The sequence below is a fragment of the Lipophrys pholis genome (genome assembly GCF_963383615.2).
Source record: "Lipophrys pholis genome assembly, chromosome: 9".
Lineage (NCBI taxonomy): Eukaryota > Metazoa > Chordata > Actinopteri > Blenniiformes > Blenniidae > Lipophrys > Lipophrys pholis.
This window is the reverse complement of record NC_137639.1, coordinates 14,383,687-14,409,445: the sequence shown is the minus strand read 5'-3', so window position 1 is coordinate 14,409,445 and position 25,759 is coordinate 14,383,687. Positions and strand designations below refer to the sequence as shown.

General features: G+C 43.9%; 1 protein-coding gene across 5 annotated transcripts in view; it reads right to left on the bottom strand.

Moving 5' to 3' along the window:
* phactr4b (phosphatase and actin regulator 4b) overlaps positions 1-25,759 on the bottom strand; it is a 29,821-nt gene extending 4,062 nt beyond the window's left edge. For 2 of the 5 annotated variants that reach the window (XM_080472063.1, XM_080472066.1), the window contains exons 1-10: positions 13,487-13,624; positions 9,662-9,832; positions 9,289-9,369; positions 7,014-7,517; positions 5,265-5,582; positions 3,155-3,286; positions 1,561-2,095; positions 887-1,191; positions 581-779; positions 333-388 (exon numbers count right to left, since the gene is read on the bottom strand). In XM_080472063.1, the coding sequence (XP_080328189.1) occupies positions 333-388; positions 581-779; positions 887-1,191; positions 1,561-2,095; positions 3,155-3,286; positions 5,265-5,582; positions 7,014-7,517; positions 9,289-9,369; positions 9,662-9,832; positions 13,487-13,550 (2,365 nt within the window). In that variant the 5' untranslated portion in view covers positions 13,551-13,624. Of the gene's footprint in view, positions 1-332; positions 389-580; positions 780-886; positions 1,192-1,560; positions 2,096-3,154; positions 3,287-5,264; positions 5,583-7,013; positions 7,518-9,288; positions 9,370-9,661; positions 9,833-13,486; positions 13,625-15,930; positions 15,976-16,659; positions 16,776-25,589 lie in introns of those variants that run through there. The other 3 variants (XM_080472064.1, XM_080472067.1, XM_080472065.1) reach the window with 3 other exon arrangements.

Genomic DNA, 25,759 nt, shown 5'->3' with positions numbered 1-25,759 from the left:
GTTTCAGTTCAGCTGTTTCTAAAATTAGATTACCAAACAGTAATCAGTGTTTGAAAGAATCTTTTGAAGTAACACTCCTTGGAGCTGGTACATGGAAGTTCAAATTGCTGTAAATGCAAAGATGTGGGCAGAAAATTAAAGTGCTGCTTCACAAATTCATTGACGAGAGGAGGGCAAAGAGTGAGAAGGGTTTTTGTGATCTTCCAAAACAAAATGTCCAAACAGGACAAGAAGCAACTATTTCAAACTGACATTTCTTGTTTCACCGATAATATTAAAATTCTACATCTAGATTAGAATATATAGGCAACAAGAAAATAATTAATACTCACGCTGGAGGATGTTTCTTTGCTCAAGTTCCTCAGCGGTGGGTCTCTGGCTCAGTCGCCTGAAGTAAAATAAAGAGTAAAGAAAAAGAAAAATCAAAAAAAAAAGGAGCACTATTTTTACACCTTCACTTTGTCATTCAGATGATAAGTAGGACAAAGATCCAAGAAATGATCTCCTAATTTCTTGAGGACATGTACATACACAGTTAAACAAAACAAAAGGGAAGAAATATGAGAGACTCTATCTTTACCTTGTGAGAGCCGTACCGATCTGGGTGCGAATGGCCTCCCACTGCTCCCGGCTCTGCCAGGTGAGGCCCGTCTGTCCTGGAGGGTGGTCATCCCTTCTGCCCCTGTCCTGGGTGAACCTGTCCCTGTCTGGGGCCGAGGGACGGCTGCCCAGCTTCAGAGCCAACGTGTCCTTCCTCTTGACCCTGCTGGCCAGGGCACCTGCGAGGGAGAAAGGCAGTGACCTGAAGGCAAAACGCTGGAAAGCACACTCATCAACCTTGACATCATATTTCCGTGGGAAAAAAAAAAAAAAAGGCCATGCTTACTCAGCGGGGGCTCATCCTCCTCATCCTCATCCGAGTCCTCATCTTTATGAAGCACAGGACCATCTGAGTCACTGTCCTCCCCGTGCATGCCATGTTGTCTATCGTCATCGTCATCGTCATCTTCATCCTCCTCTTCACTGCTATTTCCCCCTGGGATGACACAAACACCAGCATCACCCACTAAGCACCGGCGGGTCCGTGGCTCCAGCTCCGGCTGGGGGATCTCCCCATCGTACGCATCCTCCTCCTCATCATCATCATCTTCCTCCTCGTCTTCCTCCTCCTCTGAGTAGTCATCTTCAGATCTACCAGAAGGGGAAGTAAATATATGAAAATAAATCATTATGGATTATGGTAAACTTTTTAAGTTTAGAAGATTCAAAATAATTGTTTCAAATTAAATATTTAAACTTTTTTCTGTGGACTCATGACTTTAATAATCAAGGTTAGAGTTTCTGCAGACACAGAGAATGCAAAAAATCTACAAAATAAACAGTGTACAAAAGAGTAGAAAACACACAGGTTATAACACGGTCACCTGCTGAGGGACTAAATATATCTGCAGTTACAATGTTGTCAGGTAACCTTGCCTTTGCTTATACTGACTTAGATATTTGTCATGACAAAATAACCTTGTTACACACAAATCATTTGTTGTGCTTTAGGAAACTCACAGTTTTAGTGGCTGGATGCTGACGGGCAGGGGGCGACCACGATCACTTTGGTACTCTGGAGGGGTCTCAAATAGCAGCGTGTGTGCGCGCTGTAGCCCGTCTGGATGCGGCTGAGCCGGGCCCGGACTGGACAGAGCTCTCTGGATCATGATATGCAGCGGCACGGGAGCAGGACGTTGGGGGGATTCACTGGTCGGGCTCGGGGGATCGAACAGCATCGGTATGGGTTGGGGCAGAGGATGTGGGTAAGAGTGCTGATGGTGGAGGTGGTGACTGTGTATGTGCTGGCGAGGGGGAGAGGGTGGTATGTGAGTGGGCAGTGGTGGGGAAGGAGGTGGGGGAGGTAACTGGAAGCTCACAGGTAGGCTGCTGTGGTCCTCCAGTGACAGCGGTGAAGGGGTGATGGGGTGGCTTGAAGCATGGCTTGAGTCCTCTGTGTTGCGTTTGGTGACAGGGGTGGTCCGCTTCGGAGGCATCGGCGGAGAGGGCTTGGCCGGCAAGAGACTGGTGCCCCCTGTGGCCTGCGTGAAGTCGCCTGTAAATGGAATTAACAGTTAATCCAATTGTATCAGGAAACAACCACAGCTTTATCGATACGGCTTAATTAAGCGTGTGAGATGTCAGCAAGTGCGCCTTATTTCAGCCTATTTTGCCACTGTGACTTGAGTGCACATGCTTCAGTCATACATGTATTAGATGCTCTGCATGACAGAATACACATCAACAAATACTGGGATTACATGTCCGACTGAGCATCAATGTTCACACACAGTGAGCTGGATCATATGACTGTGCCATAAAAGTGCACACTGCCCTGACACACCAGTGTGCAGCTCGAGCCTCAGGCCACAGAGACAAAAGAGATGCATACAGCCTACATGCTCTCCACAGCAAATTGTATGTTATATCATGGTATTGCACAAAAGCACATAAACAAAGTCCAAACCTTGTTTTTTGTTGCATGCACATTTGTATATCAATTGTTTGGTCCTTGAAATTCTGCAGAGCAGCTTTTAAAGAAGCTTTAGACATAGCAGCGCTTCAGTGGCATAGTCAGAGTACAGCGGTGACAGACTTAAGACATGCAGTAGACTATATTGTTATGGATTAAATTTTCCTTTTTAAGTTAAGTCAAGCCCTTACATTAGAAGCCTATCGCCTTCGTTCTCCAAGGCATTCATTCATCCCTTCACATCCACCCTTCCATCCCAACTGAGCGGAAGCCGAGTGGATTAAAGCTATAAATTTCACTCGATGCATGGCAGGCCACAGCTGGAACCCAGTCACGGCTCTCCCTCATTCACATGCCAAATGAGAGAGTGCAGCTTTGATAAATACTGTGCGTCGCTCACTCAGATGTTGTCTCTCATACACACAGAGCACACTCGTCATCAGTTCATTATATGCATGCGGCTCCAAAATACGACATCCGAAGAAAAGCAATCAAGGCCAGTCGACAAGTTAAGAAACGCACAAGGAAGGAAGACATGTTGGAAAGGATGTGACATGATGGAGAGCGAAGACTCTGAAAAAGGGGGGGACATTTGAGACACGGACGCCCTGGTCAGAGAGTTACCAGAGGCCATCCTTTTACCTGAGCGCAGGCCCCCGGCCCGCCGGCAAAGGTAGACAGGCAGGGACAGGTAGACATCATAGTCGCACTCTCGCTTCCAGCAGGACCAGTAGAGAGGAAGCTGAGCATTTTCTCCCCCCTGCAGGGCGGAGACTAACAGGGAGGAGATGGAAGCCTTCAGGTGGAGTGTTTAATGAACGCAGCTACACGGTGCTATTGCTCAACTTGTTACTTAGATACTTATATAGATTCAGAGCTCTATGATACCACAATGTTTTGGCCCAGAATGAAAAGTCATTAAAAATCTTCAACTGGATGTTTTTCTTCCTCCTGTTGTTGCATTCTGTTCCAGAAAAACTCTTTAATATACACAGAATGAAGACTGTGACTTCCTTGGAGCCTTGAGTCAGCATCAAAGGTGACGACAATACGCTTACTAGCGCCTCTAGAGCATTCTGTAACACGCAGTACCTCATTTTCTTAATATGCAGAAAACATTTTGAGAATCAAACTACAAACAGCTCAAGTGTCCCTTGGCTCTGTCTTTATATTGTGATGTCTTAAGAAGCTGGGAGCCTTTTTATTGCTCTTGAGGTGTGTGTGCATCGAATGAAGACAGCCAGATGTTGTGTTTCAACTTAAATTAACTATTGAGTCGGAATACAGCAACTCAAGAGGAGCTACTCCTCTCTAAAGCCATACTGTCTCTTCTGCACATACCTCTCAGCAGACTGCACACTCACTGAGGCAATCAGCACCTTATGTTCAGTTGGGCAGCGACCCTTGACCTGGCTGCCTTCCTACTTGTGTGTGTTGAAGTCCTGTCGACGTTGCAATGAAAGGTTGAAGCCTTTGCAGCAGCCACTGTCAGAGGATTAGTCTCCTCTTTATAACACGGCTCTTCATGACAATATTTAAAGAGAAGATATGCAAATTTTCTGTTTTCATAATGTGGAGCTTCTAAACCATGACTTGAATATCAAAAAAACAAAAACAAAGAATATTCGTATACCCCATACTCTATGCAAAAAAAGTTTTATGATACATTGCAAGGTTGTAATTTGACACCAGAATCATCAGTTACATTTGTTACAGGTGGCCATTTAAAGGGATCTATGACCATCTGACCCTCCAAACCCAGTGTTCAACAATACACATTCAACTCTGGTCGACCTCCCACATTAGCTCCTCTTGAACAGAAGCATTGCAGTTCTTTGAAATGTTATTGTCTATTTTGTTGATAAAATCAATAAACTGCTATTGCCTGAACTGAGTTACTATACCTTTCCTGTCTAATCTCTATAGTTATAATAATGCTGTTGGCTTCCAGTCAACACACAATGTACTCTCAGAAATAGCCAACACATTCAAATGAGAAATTCAAATGACAAATGATCTTTTTTCCCCACCATTTGACATCTGCAGCAAAACACCACGCACATCATAACTGATGCATGTAACCACAAATAGTTATTTCAACGCAATGCCCACATGTGAAAAGGCACAAGGATCTTCTGATGTATTGTTAAAATAAAACTGCATCAAAAGTCGACAGCATCGCCCAAGTGGGAATTAAGGCAAGATCTCAGATGAGACGACACAGCAAACAACAAACAACAACAACGATAACAACCACTAGACTGCTTCTGTGGAAGCAGCGGCTCACAGCCACAAGAGTCCCCGTTATCTTCAGAGTGTAAAATACTGGAAAACTTGCAGCTCGAACAGCTCAGGCGTAATAAGTAATTAGCTGGGGAAAAGCAGCTCAAGCTGTTCTGATAACATCATTACTAGGACATGTGCGTGTGTGTGTGTGTGTGTGTGTGTGTGTGTGTGTCTGTGTGTCTGTGTGTGCGTGCGTGCGTGCGTGCGTGCGTGCGTGCGTGCGTGCGTGCGTGTGCGTGCGCGTCAACTTGTGTTCACTCCATCCCCTCCACCATCAGTCAGTTGTTCACTGACTCAAAAAGTGTACATGTTGTAAACGCTGGCAGGTAACTACATACTAAGTGAGCTGACATTTGAGTGATTGTAAGGCACGGATGTGACCGTTTATGTCAACAGCGTGGGATAAAAACCTTTTTCCCTCCATCATCTGAGAAAATATATAAAGCCACTATTAAGTGGGACTCACCAAGCATGGCCGCGTTCCCCCTGTTCACCGGCTTGGGCGGAGGCATCGGAGGCTGCTTGGTGGCCTGAGCGGTGGAGGACTGCTGAGTGTTCGTACCAGCAGAAGACACGGACCGAACGGGTTTGGACGTCACAGTTGAGGGGGAGGAGTAGAGAGTCGCTGGGTGGTTGGAAGGAGTCCGAGGGGGGCCCTCGCCGCCAGACTCCGGGGTGGAGCTCATCAGCCACTTTGGAGGCATGACCGACTGTTTGGGGGGCAAGGGTTCACGTAGGGTGTCTCGAAGACCCTCTGGGTCCTGGATAAAATGACTGTCGGACTCTACAAAATCAAGGCAACGGAGAAACGTCACACATTAACAGCTAATTCGCCTTCAGGAACTTCGGTCCATTCAAGTCCGAGGGGGAAATGAAATGTAAATTCTGTATACTCATAAAACTTACAGAGCACATTTTCTATTATTGAATTAGCAAGACCTCATAAAATGTCTCTCTGCTTGGCTATAAATGTTTCAGTTGAAAGACTGAGCAAAGAGCTTTTTCGTTTTTTGCTGCTTCACCACTCCAAGCGCTCTCTGTGGTAGCACTTGTTTGAGAATTGCATTATCTAGGGATCAGCTGTGAAGATAAACAGAGTAGGCGGCTGCAATTACCATCAAAAAAAAAAAATATTAAAAAAAAAGACCTCCCCCAGCCCACCCCACCCCACACAGAGTGGCCCCCACGCTGCTGCTGCTGCCCCTATGCCATTCCTCAAAGCTACAGCACTAAAGTTCAGGGTTATTTATTTACAGATTCTCCTTTATCACTGTGACGTCATGCAGCCAAGGAGGAAATAATGAAGAGGTAATCGGGAAGTGAGGATGAAGAACAGAGCGGAGAGAGGGAGAGAGGAAGAGGATAGAAAGCAGGAGATGCGTTAAAGATAGAAAGAGAGTGGGAGAGGGAGAGAAGGTAGCATCAGAGAAAGATAGAAAAAAGGAAAACACAAGGTGAGAGAGAAAAGAGACGAGCAGGGACACATGAAGGAAAGTGGTAGAAAATATCTGCTCACCTACAAATCTGTCGACGGAACAAAGTTTCTTTTGTTATAGCAGCTCTGCAGGTTTATATTCACCCGCGTTTGTATTTAATATTATGTAATAAATGATGTGTTCAGGGCCATTTACAAAACCTTACTGACATGATTTTGTATTGAGATAAAAAATTAAATGAAGGCCAAATGATAAAGTTAAGTTGTTGGATCAGCAATACCAGGACAACTGAGATCTAAAAACAGCCCAAGCCATCCTTATTTCTCAAATTACTATTTTTCAGAGGAATCAATTAGCTATTGCTCATCACCAATTATCACCGAGCTGACAGTGTTAGCGTTAAAGGGCAATAATGGGCATAAGTGATCGTGCCACAGTAAGTAGGAGAGGAGAAGCGAGGACGAGCTATTCCCTCATGTTCCTGAATAAGAAGCGGAGCTGGAACAGGCCTCCTGGGAGCCGACAGGAGCCCGTCTATATCGGGGAGGACAGCACATAAGCAGCAAAAGTGACAGCGAGAGGGACGATAAAATATACATAGACTGAAGTCACCAACTATCTTCAAACATGTATGAAGGAGGTCAAGTCCTAAACTGTGTGCTTTATCAGCGACCCGTCTTAAGGACTTTATGAGTGCTGCTTTTTACAGGTACTGGAAAATCTCAGATGGTGGTCGGGGGGGGGGGGGGGGGGGGGGGGACATGCTGGAAGTGACTCACCTCTGCGGGCCCTGCCCTCCTCAGCAGATGCATGTCGAGGGAGAGTTGGCTTCCAGTCGGCTTCTGCGGGCCGACTCCTCCTGCCGTCCTCTGATGGGGCTTTCTGCAGCCCTGGCCTCTTCTGTCCATCCTCGGGGTGAAGCCTGCCCCCACGTCTGCCCTCCTCCATCTGGCCGTGAATCTGGCCCTGCCAGGCCATGTTGGGCTTCCACTCGCCCTCCCCGTGTGAGCGCACCCCCATCCCTCCACTTCTCCGGCCGTCTTCATGCAGTCCCATGCCTCTGGAGCCCAAAACTCCACGGCGGTCTCCGTCCAGGGGAGAACGCCCCCTGTGGTCATCGGGCTGGGTGAGCCACGCCGGGGTCATCCTGAAGTCTGACTCAGGGGGGAGCTTGCCCTGGTTGCATGGGCTCCTGCCACCGCTAATGACTCCTCCTCCGCCCCCGACCGGCAGAGTGTGGCCATTCTTCACGTAGGACTGCTTCACATTCTGTGAATCGGCGTCTGAATGGGTTGACCCCCCCCCCCCAAATAAAAATAATACAAAAAAAGTACAAGAGCTTTGTGAAAACACAACTTAAATAAGTGACGATGCAGTGCATGCACCAGAGGAGCCATAGTATTAAGGCTGGTGCAGAGCCAAGATTTTAAACAGGAAAATAATTCATAGTGTAACATACTAGCAAAATATTGCATTAAAATGCATTAAAAAAAATCCTATTTATTCCCTGATTTGATTTGATTTGAGAATAATACAATTATTTTTATGTTTCCACCCATCTGTAGTACCTGCTTGGTCCTAGTCTGGGTTTACCTACACATGCATTCACACCAATGAGCACTTTTGACTCACAAAATAACCCGCTAAAATGCTTGAACAACAACAATAACAATGACAATAATAATTAAATTTCCATACATATTGTAATAGTTTTTTTTTCCATCTGTGACCAATTTAGGAGTTCAAACACATCCAAGCATAATGGACAAATCTACAACCATCAAACAGTAAAGAATTCATTTGTAACACATTGTTTTGACAATTACAGTCCACAAGCAATTTTTAAATTTCTTTTTTTTGTTTTGCAATTTTGTTTTTGGGAATTGTCTGTGTTTAAAATGTCCCTCTTTTTATTTTTTTCAATTTTTTTAATTAATCTGATTTAATGATTTCCAATAGAGATAGAAAACAGTTATTTATTGATGTTAGTGATAGTTGATATGCACCAAAAAAAACATGATCTAATTCAGTCACATGGATCAATCTTTTACCTTGGCCATCACCACAGTCATAATAAATGTTTCTTTTGAAACCAAAACACCAATTGTTCTGAATCTGATCCTCTCGAGACGAGCATGGAGCAAAGTTGTCTGGTGTGTTGCCCAATTGTGCTTGCCATTTTTCTCTAAACACTGAGCGTAAAGCGTGACGTTACAGACGTGCACAAAGCTCCAACAGTGGTTAGTAATCTAATGTGCTGTTAACATGAATTCAGGTCACAGCAGGTGGTGAGGTTCTGTTATGATCCAATTTAACTGTAAATTCAATCAGATAGGGCACATCTAATCAGATAGAAGTGTTTGTGTGATGTGATTGTAATCTGATTACTTACGGGCCATGTACCTATAGCTACTGGCATTACCTATATGAAGCAGGGCCAGTTAAACCTACTAGAACAAGCCAAATGTCAATGAATGCTTCCATTTTCTTCAATATTGTTTCAACTAGACACTGGTCACTTTTTATCATGTCCTCAATGACTGCAAAATTACAGCAAGAGTTATCTATACAGCCAAACGATGCAACAGTGCTCGACAGAAAAACAAAGGAGTTGCCTTTAACCAGGCTCCACAGACAGAGTCGGTGTTTGTTGGTGTGATGAAGGAGCAGCTGTAGGTTTTATAAATGGGCTTCTGCTACGGCGGGGACGGCACAACACTCGCACAAACCCCTCTCAAAGCTATTCTGCTGCAGGGCACAATTCGTTCCACTTTTGCTCAGCTCTGGAGAACAGCGTGTAATTTTAAACAGATATCCTATTACTTTGAAAAACTAAGAGGTGCAAGTAAAATTGCCTTCAAAAAAACAAACAAACAAACCCCTCCAAAAAAACCGTCTGAGGCACCTGCTGGATGCAACGAACATGTTCCCACCATGATGTACTGATGACTTAACTGTACTGTCTATGTGGGCGTGATTGCCTCAGGGCCCGCTGCTGTCAGAAACAGACACCAGTGTGTAAAGAGATCAGATGAATCACAGGAGCGCTCTTACCGTTGTCCGGGACTTCTTTCAGCAATCCTTGTTCTATAAGCTCCTGTCGTGTGCGCCTCGTCGACATCTTTCTCTCCAGTTCTGCCATCGATAAACCAAAATTTACACACTTCGTTTGCCGGTGAATAGAAACACTTCATGCTCCAGGATATAAAGAAGCAAGTCCAGAGGTGATCACTTAGCAGGATATCTGGACCGCAGCTTATTATTTCATGTGCACTGAAAAATATCAGGAGAGCCACGGTGGCTTGAAACATTTGGCAGGAACAGACGCACTGAGGAATTTTGATGAAAGTTGAATGTAACCGATATGGCCTGTGAGACAGGAGGGGTGGGCTTCACTTGCACTACAAACAAAGTTTACAAGGCGAACCTTCAGAAGTTTCCTTGAACTTCTCGCTGCTTTTCTTCTTCCGCCACTTCCACGGCTTGAAGATTTTGCCGAGGGTCGAGAGTTTGCCTTTGCGCTTCGGAGGAGGGGTGGTGCTCCCCACGCCGCCCCCCTCTCCCACCATTGTACCGTGGTGCTGCTCAGCTTCATCGTCTGAAAACAGAAAAACACAAATTCAACTGTTTTAAAGAACACCGAGGAGTGATTTGACACCTAAAGCCAGTCACCAGCACATAGAAATGAAGAATAAAGATATTTCACCAGGCACATTTTCACTGACAGCCGAGCGTTTCTATTTTAACCGAGCTCATCTGCTCCCTTTGTATAGAGGGCCAGTCTTATTACGGCTGTTATTATCTTTAGCTGTTAGTTCTCGGGGACTGAGTGTGCTTTGGCATGGTGATGCTGAAAGCTCATAGACTCCTCCACACATCCACAGCTAACCGGAGAGGTCCGACACTGGCGTTCAGCCAGGATTTCTCACTGTCAAGTGCTCACATTCCTTAGCTGGATGGAGACTAGTGCCTTATCAGCCTTTCAGCCCTCAGTGCCTCCGTAGAAAAGAAGGGCACACACGGCTGCAATCGTACGTAGCGGAAAAAGACTGCCAGTCATGATACATATGTCGAGCTAACAGTGCAGACGTGAATGCCGATCATTACAGGACCTCGCTGAGGCTTGAAGTAGCGCATTTGAGCTCTTTCTGCAGTAATGGCTAAATATGCCGGGTTACGTGATTGACAGGCCGCCTGACAGTGTGCTGAGCTTTCAGAGAGTTGCAAACATTCACCCTCTGCAAAGGCTGCAGCTGCTGTATTCAATAGACATAATATTTACCAGTGGAGGAGGAACGGAGTCGGTTTTAAAGCATCCAGGCCCATGTACACACAGGATGTCTTGGCGACAGTAATGCCTCGCAGCCTCGTTCCCACAACAATATGCTCTCACACACGACTGAAGGGGCTGACGAGGGAGTCCAATAAATAACGGAGGAACACAAAAACAACAACAACAACAACAACACTGTTATTGCTGGATAGAAACTCTTAATTTGATGAACAGACAAGTCAGAGATAGCAAGCTTTGGACCGGCACAGCCTGGAGCGGACAGTGTTTCAGTATCCTGCTAAAGGACATGTTAGCATTGTGCATGGTTGCTGACACAGGATTCGAACCGATCTTTTGCAGCTGAAGGACAGACTGTTTAACTCGACAGTGCTGGCAGGGTAAAATTTGAACTGAATGCTTACACAGAGTTCAGGAGCCTGACTGGCATTTTATCTTTTTAAAAAGCGTGGAGGTAAAATCTGATGTCTTCATCCTCTCGTCCCGGTTTATAAAGAAGAATTCAGACAAACCGTAAACAAACACAAATATACCTGGAGGAGGCATGTTAAGTGTCCAGCTTCCATAGTGGTGGGACCTAAAACAGCATGCCATGAGGAAGCAGGGGGCATTCAGCAACCTCCCCAAAGAAAAGCCTGAGTATATTCCAGCAGATCACCAATCACAGAAGGAAAAAAATGAAGTTGAAGAGATCGGGTCCAAACTACAGTAGAGGGGGGCCGAGTTCAAAGGACATGTCCGCACCATGGAAATCCAATTTATCTTGGAGAGGTAGAAATCTGAGGATTCAGACCAGCTGCCATAATATTCAGATTAAGCATTGCTCCAGGCTTTTTTTTTTCTCTGTGATCCAGAACTGGGGTTTGCACCCACAGTACACCGTTCTGTAAGACAAGCCTCAGCCACAGTGGCTCAGCTGAAGCCAGCGAAGCAGGATAAGAGCTGGCTGTGCCAGGCCAGCACCCAGCAAAGCACTGCAGAGATGACGCTCGCGCAGGACTCAGCCCATGCAGCAGGTTTCCACTTCAAAAAAGATGACAGGCTATATCCTGGGCAGGGCTATACATTAAAATTCAAAGCTGGGATGAGAGTCTGCCAGAAGTTAAAAAAAAAAAAAAAAAAAAAAAAAGCCCAGAAAATTAAAAACTGAAGAACATCTGACTCAATTATCACTTTCAAAAGAGCTGGGGGTCCATTCAAAATTATTCTTCACAGATACAAAGTAAAACTCTCCGACATGTCATTGTTTCAGCTGTAGTGAGAAGACGTCTGGCGTGTGGTGACACTACAGCTGTTAGTGACTGTGGGATACTTGGGAATGGGAGTGCAGGCTAAAAAAAAAAAGAGCTACAAAGGGAGAAAAAGCACAGACATTATGTGGTGGTGGTGGTGGGGGGGCTGGAAACAGTCACAGAATCAGGGTGGAGTGCCGTTTCCTCCCCAAGAACAAAGACAGCCTCTTCCCCTCATACTCAACAACACAGTTCCACCGTCCAGCTCGTGGAAACACGACGCTTCACAGTATATACGGTGACACCGGCAAAAACTAATGAATGACGATAGAAAAATACTTTAATTCATAACAAGGCCAAAACCAGAGTGCTTGTATTCACACTCAGTGAGCAGGCATAGCCAGGATGTGTGTGTGTGTGTGTGTGTGTGTGTGTGTGTGTGTGTGTGTGTGTGTGTGTGTGTGTGTGTGTGTGTGTGTGTGTGTGTGTGTGTGTGTGTGTGTGTGTGTGTGTGTGTGTGTGTGTGTGTGTGTGTGTGTGTGTGTGTTTTACACTTAGGCCACACCTCCTGAACATCTCCCTGAGAGACCAGATTTCCTTCTACCCTCATGATTCAATGAGTCACTTCAGGGCTGATGAGGTGAGCGTGCGGTTAAGGGAGATTATTGCGTCATAGCATTGTATTGCAAAAAGGGGGCATTAGTACCTCAAGTATTTGAGGAGAACTGCAGGGGGTATGTCAAACTTTTATTTGATCTGCAATGATTCAACATAAATGAAGAAGAAATATACTCAAACCTAAAGTCACAGGATAAAATAATAAATACAATGTAGTTTTCAGAAGAAGATGAAAGCTGAAATCAATAAAACTGAGTGACATGGCATCGGAGTCATTATGAGAAGACAAAAACTAGTTTCAAATAAATTCAGTGGTGGATTTCAAATTAAATTGAATCAATTAAACTGAAATATTCAGAAAAGGATTGCATCAAAAAGATTTTGGTCAAAAAGCCTCTTTTCTACCCACTATAATAATATCTTGACTGTCTGATCTTCAATTCATCGTGAACATTTACATAACGAAACCTGCATCTATGTGGCCTGACACTTGGAGAATACCCCCAACCCCATAAGGATCAGAATAATCCAATAAAACAGGGCACCTTCTAAAAAACTTTAATCGACTCAATTGGCCGCACAATTTTATTTAATTCCTACTTGTGTTTTTTGTGCATGTTTTTTTTTTTTTTTTTAACAAAGCCCTTCGACATTTAAGAAGACAGCAAAATAACAGCGAGTCAAGAAATCTCTTTTTTGTAACATTGTTTCAGTCAGAATTGTATATCTACTGAAGAATGAAAGACAACTCCAAACATATTATTTTTACTGAAATAAATGTTTTACTGTGCTCTCCAACGTATGAGACCAAATGTGCACACTGAGAGAGTAAAAACATAGTAGAGACTCTTCCACGTGATCTCAGTGATTTAGCATTCCTTGCGGAGAGAGAAAGAAAGAGAGAGAGAGAGAGGGAGAGAGAGAGAGAGAGAGAGAGAGAGAGAGAGAGAGAGGGGGAGAGGGAGAGAAGTTGATTACACAATTTAACACCCTCATAGCTCATCTCTGCTTTAATTCCGCAAACAACTATCAAACAGAAGCTAATCCCATGCTGTCCATGTCAGCAGCGTCAGGAAACACAAAGACAGCACAAGTGAGTCCAGACACTCACCGCCACGGGTGTTGTGTAGCTGCGGGTCCTGAGCTGGGATCTCCACACGAAGGCTCTGTCCCATGATCCAGCCCCTGAGGGGCCTCTACCTGTCCTGCCTCCAGAAACCCTGGACAGATCAACGGCCACACCTGCTTTCCCTCCTCGTCAACAAAACACCCCAGAGTCCTCAGATCTTTTCTTCTTCTCTGCGTTTCTCTCATCTATGCCTTTCCCTTCAGTCCTGCCCCTGTCCCTCCCCTCCTCTTGCAATCTTCTTAAGACCTTCCCTCCCTCCAGGAGCTGGACTCCCCTCTCCCCCTCACTCGCTGACCCTCCCTCCTTGGCTCATAGCACAGGTCAGCATTCAGTGAAAGATGCCTACCATTCCTGGGAGAAAGACGGGTTGTGTTTTCAATTTGATGTGCGCGCCTTGGTCTGTGCAATAGTGCAATGATTGCATCCAGTAGTGGATGAACAATGTCAAATATGCAAAGTGCTGTTGTGGGTCTGAAGACTTGCATATTTGAGACCAAAGCCATTAAATGAAACTATTTAACCAGTCCGAAAGAAAGCAGACCTAAAGCCGCAGAGCTCCGACCACTTTGTACGTCCGCAGAACAATTATCTCTCCAACACGCCGGTTTCAGTCTGTGCGGCTTCGTAGAGCCGAAGGAGCAGAGAGGAGACACAGGACACAGTAACTCGATACTGGTTCTTAAGTCAGTCTGCATCGGACTGAAAACCAAAAACTCTAATGCCGTGAGTAACTCAAACAAAGCCAGAGACATGACTGTACGAGGGCTTTTGTGTAAAGGTAACGTGTGCCTGAGATGCTGCTTCCACTCAACAGAGGAAACATGAATCCCAGCATAGACCGAATTAATTAAAGGCAGCATGTTAATGCTGTCAACAAGTCGACGAGAGGAACAGAATCTGCTGCCATTTCTCTATCTGGTGCTAATATTAGGTGATGTTGTTAAACATGGAGTGGGTGTTTATCATGCTGCTCACCTCTCCTAATGCCTCCAGACACTATTTTTCGACACATCTCCAAGTCTCTTATCACAACTTCAACAGACTTGGAGGAATTATTCTAACTTTGAAACATGTTTGCCAAGGAGAGCTGTCCTGTTGGACGCCTGAATCCGGCATAGAGAGAGGCACAGTGAGAAGGGAGAAAAGAGTTCTCTAAAGTAGAAGAAATGAGGGAGTGTGAAGCAGACCCCCCCCTGAATCAGTGCTTTGATTCCTTTTGAGGTTTGAGTGTCTTCAGAAAAGAAAAAAAAAAAAACGTGTGCTGACTTTGCCTCAGAGGAATCCGGTGCACTGAGCTGTGTCATTATGCCTGGGCAGATCAGAGTTTTCTGAGCGTTTGGCTGCATCTTGGGTTGTTTCTAAAGATGGCGAATGAGTGTGTTGAGGAGTGTTCTCTCTCTCTCTCTCTCTCTCTCTCTCTCTCTCTCTCTCTCTCTCTCTCTCTCTCTCTTTCTCTCTCTCTGCCCCACATACAGTCTCCACACCGGGCTGGCTTCCAGTGAGAGCCGAGCCAATCCGCATGAGCCTAGAACCTGTTGGCCTGACCTGGATAACAGACTGGGCCAGGCACGCCGTCCGAGTCAGGTACGCACATACACAGAGTCGTGCGACACGTCGAGAGGAGGCGAACGTCCCACAAACAAAGCTGCGTGTCACTACTCTGCCTCACTCATGGGTCTCAAGTGTTCTAATACTGAAACACAAGCACCGCGGTTTAAAAATCGAAAAGCAGCATCACGAGGATCCAATGAAGAATCAGAATCAACAAACCTTTATTTTGAAATGAGTTGACTGTTGTACCTAAAACAATGCAAACCAAATAAATACATCTGTTATTCACTTGTTTGTGAGCCTCACAGTCAAAGTGCCGTCATTGTTTGCTGTTCAAAATATCAATCCAGTCCTTTAAAGCAAATCCAACAGCTTTACTACAAACTGTTGGACGTTTTTCCAGTCGTGTATCGAAGAGAACAAGTGGCACTGCCTAGATAGTAGCAGGTGAACTTTACAAACAGGAACTACATGAGTGAAGACCAACAGGTGATGATGTATCTAAACCTCACAGCCACACAAAGCTGGTACTTCCCTTTCCTGTACAGCTGCTGGACTTACAGGAGAACAAAAGGTCAGGGTGTGAGAAAAAAACATCAGACCAAAGCAACTAGTTTCAATATACAGGAAAAAAAAATCATATTCCCCAAAGTGAGAACTTATTTGATAAAAAAAAACCTGAAAACCACCCGACCTTTCGGGAGAAGTGGATCCCGATTCAAGCCTTGATGTTGTGAAGATGTATGGCTGTAATCCTGAGTGGCTCATAAAGTTTGCAGGGGCGAGACAGACCCTATAAACACAGTGGATGTACAGCTCTCACCGCGGCATTAACACTGCACTTAACAGACCACAAAAAGTAACTTAGTACTCACCACGATTTTCCATTACAGAGTTTGAGGCACACCGATCAACGGTTCCTGAAAAACAGCAGCCTGAGCGTCAACACCAGTTTATCATGTGAGCGGAAGGTTAGATAAACCAGAGGAGCTGCAGAGAGTAATTCTGTTTAACTTCAGCTTTGTTATGTGACGTTTCTTTTCTTTCGCCGAACACAATCAACACTGTAGTTGTGGCTTCATGGGCAAGATTTACTTCCCCATCGGCCCTAATTTGCCTCGACAGTGGAAGTAGAAGCTTCGGAATGACTGAAAAACTGGTCTTAGAAAACATAACTGGAAGATAAAACTTTGAATTTTTTATTATTACTTTTCAAAAAGTAATATAAAATTTTAAGATCGAATTTTTAGGCTGTATTTGATTTTTTCAAACTGTGTCAGTACAAATCATCCAACAATCCTATTCATGATATATTATGCTTTCCTATGATGCACAGGGTTTAATCAATATTTTGGTTGATATGCTGATGTATTTTCAATCACATAGCAGCTTTAAAAAAAAACTATTATATAAAAAGCTTTGACAAAAAGGAAACAAAATCAATCAGACAAGCAAAAGGGAAAACAAAAACCCAAATATTAGACCAGAAAGAAATCAAATTGTATTAATAAACAAACCAAAGCTCCAGGCTTCAGAATCTAATAGTGTGAATCGTTTATTCATTCATGGTAAATGTGAGTAAACATGAGGAGTTGTGGACATACACTGGCGTTAGTCATGGGTGGGGGTGGTGGAGGTCCTCAGCAGCAGTATGGTGGCACTTTCTCAAGTCTCCAGCGCGACGACGACGACGACAGCTCCACCCATCTTCAAAACCCCTCTGACAAAGAAAAACAATAAAAGTGACAACATGGTTAGTCATAAATGGAAAACATTAGCGAAAAGGAAAGAATGCATGAATGAATGGTTTAAAAGGGAAGAATCTGAAATGAATCGGGCTTCATGAATTACGAGAAACTGACAACTGTTCCTGCCAGCACATTAAACATAAACGCAGGATCAGTGCCAGTGCAGGGACACTGAACATGTTATCATAGGACAGACGACACTAGATCAAGAAGACATAAACATGTTTATCCCTATCAAACACTTACGAGGTTGTCTTTATGCTGCATTTGCTGTCTGAAAAGCGCTATATAAAAGACGATTGTAGGAAGTATGCCTTTTAGGATTATAGTGAAACATGAAACGTGACCCGGCAAAAGTGTTCAAGCACTTGACCGAGCTCGTATTAGGACAAAAAAAGGCGACAGAAAACCAGCACAGACCCTCAGAGACTCAAGAGCGTAAAAGCATCTCAACACAGAGTCGGTTCAATTTGAGGCGAGGCAACACAGAACGCACTCCAGTCCACTAAATGGATCAGTCCAGTGATTCGGAGGTGTGGATCTGTTTATTACGTCATGCTGCTCGGAGAGCGGAGAGCGGTTTCCTGGCACGCTGTCCGACTCCTGGGTCGGAGAGGACGACGCTGGATTCATGTGTGAATACCCCAAACGCTTGTTATGCAATAAAACATCTATCCTGGCCGAATGCAGGACTTCACAACTAATTTCAGCCTTTTATTTAACTGAAGTTTAAGTCACTTTTGCTTATGAAAAAAAAAAAAAAAAAAAACACACCAAAAAATAACTTCAATACTTTAGAGTTAGCAGAAGTAGTGAAATAAATTATTAAACAAAGAAATAAATAAATTCAAAAAACACTGAAAGGAAGGTAAAATGTTTTTTTTTAAACCAAAATAGTTGTGAAAAGATGTCACCGTCCAGCTGAGGCCAGTACCTTTTTACGATTTCTATCCAGCTTTGCGGGAATAAATCCAACAACATTGGTTCTCAATCGTTCTTGCTCGGAGGCTGTGGGCCGTCTCTCCAGGTATTGAACCACTGATCTACAGTACGTGAGCTTCTCGTCATGCATTCGCCACGGAATTTAGCCTCTGGCTCATCATGGGGCTTTTAAACATAGGACCTGAGAAATCCACAATTTACCGTCACAATTTAATTTGTTGTTTTATACAACTGTTTGATACATGATTTGAATTGGTCCTCTTGAAAAGCAGTTTTATTTGAGATGACAGACACCAGCCACCAAGCATGATCCTGTCTGACTTGTCTTTTTATTGCCGACTCAATTAGCTGTTGAAATGGATGCAAGGGAGGTTTTTTCCATTTCTGAAGCTGCTCAAAAGAGGCTGGAAAAAAAAGAGGAGAAGTGTGGCATCACGAACAGACAGGGGCTGTCATGGGCAAAGTTTGAAAGATATAAAGTCAAACAAAGTTTCTCAAGAAGGAAAAGATTCACTTTAACTGCATCTGTCTGGAGAAGGTAAAAATACCAACTTTTTGCAAGTTTACAGAAATCCGCCAAAATTTCTAATGAGATGAAACTTGATGGAAAGATGGAAAACTGTCCTACATAATCCAGTGTCTATATCACTTGATCCACTTTATGGTCACAAGGGCTGCAGCCAAACCCAGCTGACATCGTGAGCAAGGTTGGATTTATACGGGACGGGACGGGCTGCCAGTCCATCACAAGCAACGAGACATTCACACAAATGTTTACCAAACATCCATGTCTTTGGACTGAAGGAGGAAGCTTGAGCACTCAAGTGAAAACCACCACCAAAGCCAAGAATTTAACTGCTGACATTCCTTGTTAAGAGGTGAGAACGCCAAGCACTGCTTTTCACTGCTTTTGAGGAGTGTATATCTGTTTTTTAATATCAAGATAACGCATCTGTGAAACTGTAAAGCCAGACGGCATCTTTACACATCCACATTGTTCTAGAAGGATGAGAAGAACAAGCAGGAATATTTGCACCGCACTCGAAACCAGAAAAGTAATAGTGTGAGAAAAAAAAGTGACTTGTTGGATCTGTCAGTAAGAAATGTGACCTAAGAACCCTGAACCCCAAAACCAGCTCATAAATTCCTTCAGCGTCTCTCTGAACATTACGAGTCGCCCTGCAAGGTAACCTCCTGGTGGCCCGACGGCCCTCCATTGTCATCTTACATCAGGGTGAATTCTAGGGCTGAACAACTTTCAGCATGTTGCTTTGGGGCTTAATGTCATAAATTAATGAAAAGAAAAAGAAAAGAATCCGTGTGTAATGATTGGATTTGTTATTGTAATAGAGTTGACCCTTTGATATGATCACTGAATCACTAAACTTCTATAAAACAATCTTGAGATTATGGATCGTAAATCACACATTTAACCACAAAACAGACTTTACCCATTCGACTAAATTGTTCTCTATTCCTCTTCCAAGCTAATTCACAGGCAGGGGTCAAAGGCCAACTTCCCTCTCAAAAGAAGAAATCCAGTATTGACACTTTTTGTCGTGTTGTCACTAATCTCCCCTAAAGGCTCATGAAACTGGCTCTGAAATACAGCATCACGTTGTTCATAGTGCAGTCCCACAAACACTGACACCGCTGAGACCTGGCAGATGCATTCGTGGTCAGAGATGACATTTCTTTACACGCCCAGTGCTACAGTCTCGGCTGTACGTCTGAAAAGAATCAAGTGGAGCGGAGAACGTTCCATGGAAAGGGAAAAATATCTCTCAAGTTTGAGAGCAAAAAGGCAGTGAGGGGGTAGACCTACAAATACAGACACTTTCCTGGCAACTGAGGCATAGCCTGATATGATATATGTGCATAACTCCTCCATGCATGGCTGCGTGTCAGTGCCAACGCATATTAAAAAAAAGAGAGAGAGAGAAAATAAGAACATAGAACAGATACACCCCGACATCACACATTGTTTCACTTGCTGCTTCTATCTCGCTCGCAGAAGGTGCCCGGCTTAAAATGTTGGCGATGGCCTAGTTCCTTTTTGGTGTTGTTAACCCTCTACATGCCCTCTGTCATTCAGAGCAGATCGATATGAAAGTGATGAGTCTGTCCAAACAGTGCAGGACCTCTGTCGGTCAGCATCTCATCGACAGCCACCAGAGCTCCCAGCAGAGGCTTGAACCAACAGATCGAAGAAGACATGACGCGGACAACCAGTTAAAGGCGCCAGCGCCCAATTAGAGCTTCATTATTCAGATGGACGAGTTAATGAATGAGGTAAACCTACCTTAGCACCTCATCAATCACTACTGAGCATAGATCTATACAATCAGGGGGGAGCAACTTTGTTTAAAAACTTCCCATTAACGCCCCACATCCCTCACAAGGACGACTCCTCTGCAGAAGATGATGCCGGCTCGGATTCAGCGTCTGAGCTTCTGTACCACAGAACCATGAACCAAGAATAGCAGCCGACATCCAGGTATGTGAAAGTAACTGTTTTACAGACCGCCTAGAAGTTCCCGACCGTGTAATCGTCTGTGGGGCGCACACACCCTCACTGGCGCACTCTGCTAACGCTGATTCAATTACGACGGGAGCGGAAACGGCAGCAGCTGGCTGGGCTGAACCGTCCTCAAATAGCAGTGTGCCTCTCACTCCCGGGGCTCGGGCGTTTGGGGCACAAAAAGCCACCGAGTCAGTTGAAGAGAATTGTTACCGCCGCACTTACATTTCTGGTCCACTTCCTAAAAAAGTAACTTTAAAATGTGGAGAGGAACTCATTTGAAGCCAGTCCGTATCGGAGACAGTTAGACGGAGTTGAGGTATACTTACTGATCTCCACAGTGACAGGTCGGTAAAAAGTGCTCAGTGTTTCTTCGCCCGGACGAGGGTGTCTGTTCCCAATCCCGACTGGGTGAGCGTCATCGCCGAGCCTGCCCCAGAAAAACCAGCGCTCACCACAGGGACCGGTGGCCCACTTTGACAAGGAGCCCAAACCGCTCCTCGACTCCTCTAAACTTTTCTTTGCTCAGTGTCCCTCCACCTGTGTGCCGGCTGCACTGCAGGCGAACCCGACCTCAGCTTATCAGCACACAACACCGTCCTGAAGTGCAACAATCAGACACAAGCAGCACAACCAGACACAGTCCATTGAAGAGGAGCTGTCCACCTCTGCTGCCCTGCTTGTTGCAGTCGTACAGGAAGGGGGGTGGGGGGTGGGGTGCATTGAATACACTTAAAAGAGAGCTACGGAGGAATCTTGTCCATAGATTGGTCTCATCGGCGGTGTAACCGAATCAATCAGCCACACATGACAGCTTAACCATCGTGGTTGCCTCCTAATGGTCCATTAAAGAAAGGAACTTCCAATAGGAAGTGGAAAGAGCAACAGCACAAGCCACGAGGCTGCAGTAAAGCAAACGAACCTCAAGAACTATTACAGCAATTAGAGGTATATGCATGTTACTTCATAGGAGAGGTTGGAGGGGAAGAAGAAGAGGAAGCACCTGGATCAAGTGTACCTACACATATTGCAACAAATACGATGATCAGAGCAGGAAAATATGAACGCAGCCACAGAGTTTTCATGTTTTTCTGCAGCAGGTTTTTCCGAGAGAACGTGTGAAATCCCTGCACAGGGATTGACACTTGTAATCTGAATAATTTACCGTGGTCCTTAAAGCAATTCCTGACAATGTCCTTGGAAAACAAAACCCTCATCAGGGTCTGATAGAAGAAGAAAAAAAACCTTTCTAGATTCATACTTTAATATCAGAGCCACACAAATGCGGTTTCCAACTGAAGCAAATGAGGAGCCCAGTCTATCACGTCTTCCATCTTTGCCCTAACAATCCCTGTCCTAATTAGATCTAAATGGAGCGAGGATTTCTAATTGCATCGCAGAGATAGGCTGACTATCGTTTAACCATTTTCTGTCCGGAGGCAAAAAACGTAAATTACCTGAGAGGAGAACCCGGACTATCGCACATGAATCATCAAATGACAAAGCTGCTACTGCCGGCAGCAGGAGAAAAACGGAGCCGTGCGTGGAGGATCTCAGCACCGACCCGCCTCCCTCCTCTTGCTCTCTCTACTCTCGCTCGTTCTCCATCTCTCTCTCTCTCTCTCTCCCGCAGACTTGAGATGCTGCTGCGTGAACGAGGGACTGGAGTCAAACCAGCTGCAGCAAAATACTACAATCTCCTGTTCCCAGTTTCAAAGTAACAGCGTGCATATGGTATGTTAGGGCAAAAATAAAAAATAAAAAATGCAATCAACACATGGAGGATGTGCTATATGTGCCATATGAAGTGACATTTACGCGGTTATTCTAGGAGCAAAAATGACTTGTGCGTGTGTGGGGAGCTGCGTGCATTTAGATCGGTATATGTGCAATTACATATGTGTCGGGGAAGTCATTTCCAAGTGCATACACAGATTTGCATGTGCAAAGGAATAAATTATGTGAGTCTAATGTTTTTGCCCTCTTTGAACTGACAGGTTCACTCATTTAGCCGTCTTATAAGTGTAATACTTTAGTGTGGATTTCGTAAACTTGTTAAATCAGAGTGAAATAAAAAGTGAAACTATAATGAACCTCAATACCTCAAACATTTATCTTATCCCGTCTCGCATCCACATGCATCACTGGCGTGTTCATGAAAAAGTCAAGGGCTTATGTGCTCGAAATGGAAGTAGAGTGAGTAAAGCATTGATTTTCCTCCTTGGAAATCTACAAACTTTTGATTTGTTGCTGTGCTGATGTTGCTTTGATCATCGGGTAATTTGGTGTTGTGTTTCTAGTGGTTGTTAGTAGGCACAGGTCTTGGCAGCAGTCACGCAGTACAGGGATAAGAGACAGCCATCCTGGCATTTCTAGCACCATCACAAGATTTCCGCAGCCGGTCTGTGATCAAACAATCATTTCAGATTGTACACTGTAAAATGTGTAACCATATATTTTTCGGTAGAGATGGTGTCAGAGTTATTTATCCTTTGTCTCTGACAGGTCAAAATAGCTATTTAGACTGAGTCGCTTTTGGCTACATCATATCTTCTTGGATACCGTTTTAAATTTAAATGGACATGATAAACTTTCTTAACAGGGTAAATGCAACTTTTCTGCTAGTTGCAGTACTGGACATGAGCTATACTTTACTTTGCACATGTGCAAGGAGATTGTGAGATTGTACAAGATCCCAGAGTTCAGTTCAGTTTTTAGAATTCAACCGTGCTTCTCCAACAAAGTGTGCAATTACACCATCATGTGGGTCAGCATTCACCAGGGTCTGTATTGGCCTACACAAAACAAGTTGATATTTTGTGTTTTGAAAAAATGAAAACTATATAAAATGTATTGTGTGTAATGTATATAATATATGTATAAATAATGTAAATGTGGAAACTGATGACAAAATTTGTATATTTGTATAAACTGTAGAGACTTAAAAGAAGTAGAAATATTCTATGCTTATGTAAGTTCTGATTGCAATTTGAATCATTTGTAAAACTGTAAAAGAAACAAAAGACTGACAATGTATAAAGGGGTAGGAAACATAAGTTTTACTTCAACCTACTCCTTTTCGAATTGTATGTACAGTATATTACTTTCTTTTTATTTTTTATTTTAAATTTTTTTTAAATTGCATTGTACAAATTCGAAATAAAGACTACTACTACTACTACTACTACTACACAATGAAGAAAGACAGCTTGAGTGTTTACATCTTACTATTCTATTTATGCAAGCACGAGTGTATTACAAAAAGCACACCACCAACAAGTGGCCAGACATGCAGACAACAGTGTTTTCAACATCCCCGTGCCAAAATGTTGCATTATCAACATGAAAGTTTTCAGCAGAGTGGCCAACAGACCAGAAGTTGCAAGAGTAGTGCTCAGTGAAGTAAAACATGACAATACAGTGATGAGAAAGAACCCGTCGCGATAAATGTTAGCCTGCAGTCAAGACCAAGGGCAAAGGACACCCACACACTAACACACGATTTGACACAGACACACAAATCTGTGCAGTAAAATCAAAGTAAACACTAACAAATCTCAACAAACACAAACACGAACCAAGAGCTCCATTAACTCTTTACATGCATATACAAGTACTTTTACTATAATAAGACCCCCAGAGAAATTTGTCATGCATTGTTGCTGACATTTTACTCACACTGCATTTCACAGTAGGACGTCAATTTCTTGTCATTTGAAAACCGACAACTATTAGTGGGGAGTAAATGTTTTGATTCCCCTAAAGCAAAGCCCGGCTGTATGCTTCGTCCACGCCAACTCACAATTTTTGGTTGAATGCGAGACCTCCTAAAGTTTTTTTCACATGATAAGATCTAATGGTTAACAGTTGCTGAGGTTCACTCTAACTCTAGTCAAACTAGAGGTTTTTTTTCGGTGAAATCAGGTCAGGATTTATTTGTCTCTACTCTACTGTCTGTTTTAAACTTACAACTAATTCAGTAATGAAAACAAATGTGCTTCAAAAAAGTAATAGTTTTACCCTCCACTTGTTTCTTTCTATACTGACTTGTCAAAACTGCAACAAACCAAATCCTGTCTCAAAAAGGCTCTGCCCTGATCCATGGATTTCTCCTGCTGCTTTGCCCCAGAGAACGTCTCAGGCCCCAAAAAACGTTTTGGTTTTCAACTGCCCCACCCTCTCTACAAAGGACATATTCACTATGAAATCAAGAAAGAGAGGATGATGGAGCTTTGGTTGTGATTTAATTATTGGATATGTCAAAGGTATCTTCCTGGTATTGCCAGATACTCCCAGAAGCCCATGCACCGGCAGAGTCATTAACTATGGTGGACTACAGTAAAAGTTTGAAATGCCCAAAATGAGCTGCTTATTTAAAAAATGTCATTGTAATCGCAGTTAACGGGGCATTTTGGATACAAAGAAGAAGAAAGGAAGTATGTGGTATTACATAAAAATACCAATGTTATTAAATCAATATTTGACATAGACCCTCACCAACACCTAATATCGTCCTAATATGCATTTAATGGAAAACATGAACTAATTTCCCACTGTATTTTGTAAGAACGAAGACAAGAACTGGCTAAAGATGTGAAGGGTGAGGCTTTAATAGCAGTTTGTGTGTGTGAATTTTGGCAGGATGACACAAGGGGTAAGATTCAACGAGGTTGTACATTAATAAAATGAGTACATGGAAGAATGATGCGTCCACTGTCCTGCTTATCTGAGACAATATCTTTAAATTGCAGTACAACTTTCACAGATTAAAATGAGATTGTTTCTCCAAGTGACTGTCAGAATATTCTCAACAGGGCAACTGAAGCGCTCCCATGGATGAATATTTGTGATGGAACATGTAATTCAGGTAAACGCAGCATCTTCATCACGCGCTCACAGGACGTCTTCAGGAGCGTTTCACGGGGAAATACAAGCGTTTTTCATCGCATCATCTGCAGGGATATATATATATATATATACATTAAAAAAAGAAACATCAAACCTTCAGCTACATCCCTCAGTCACGAGACTACAATCATCGACACACACCATCCACATCCTGTCGATCACGCCGCATCCTTTGTTGTGCGCGCGGACGCTCGTGCGGCGCATCATTGGGAAGCAGCAGCGGTTTCAGCAGAAAACGCAGCCAATACTCATTGATCCACGAGGCAGCGGGACGGTGCGGGGCGACTACACGCTCAGACGCTGCATTGCATTGTAATAACGCGTTTTAACACCAGACAGCGGCTTGTTTTATCATCCGCCAAGTTTGAGCGCAACTTGCGCGTCATTGTCTGCGCAGAGATCCTCCAAAACTCACCGCGGATTTTCCGGTTCCTACCGGGGTCAGCACTCGTGCATCCCTCCGTAGTCACTCGCCTCCTCCTGCCCCTCGTTTTAAATCAGTTAGTGTCAATGTAAGAATAGCAGCCCGGTCATTTCTTCACCTCACACTTCTTCCAGCAGCGCCCGGTCCAAACATTTTTACGC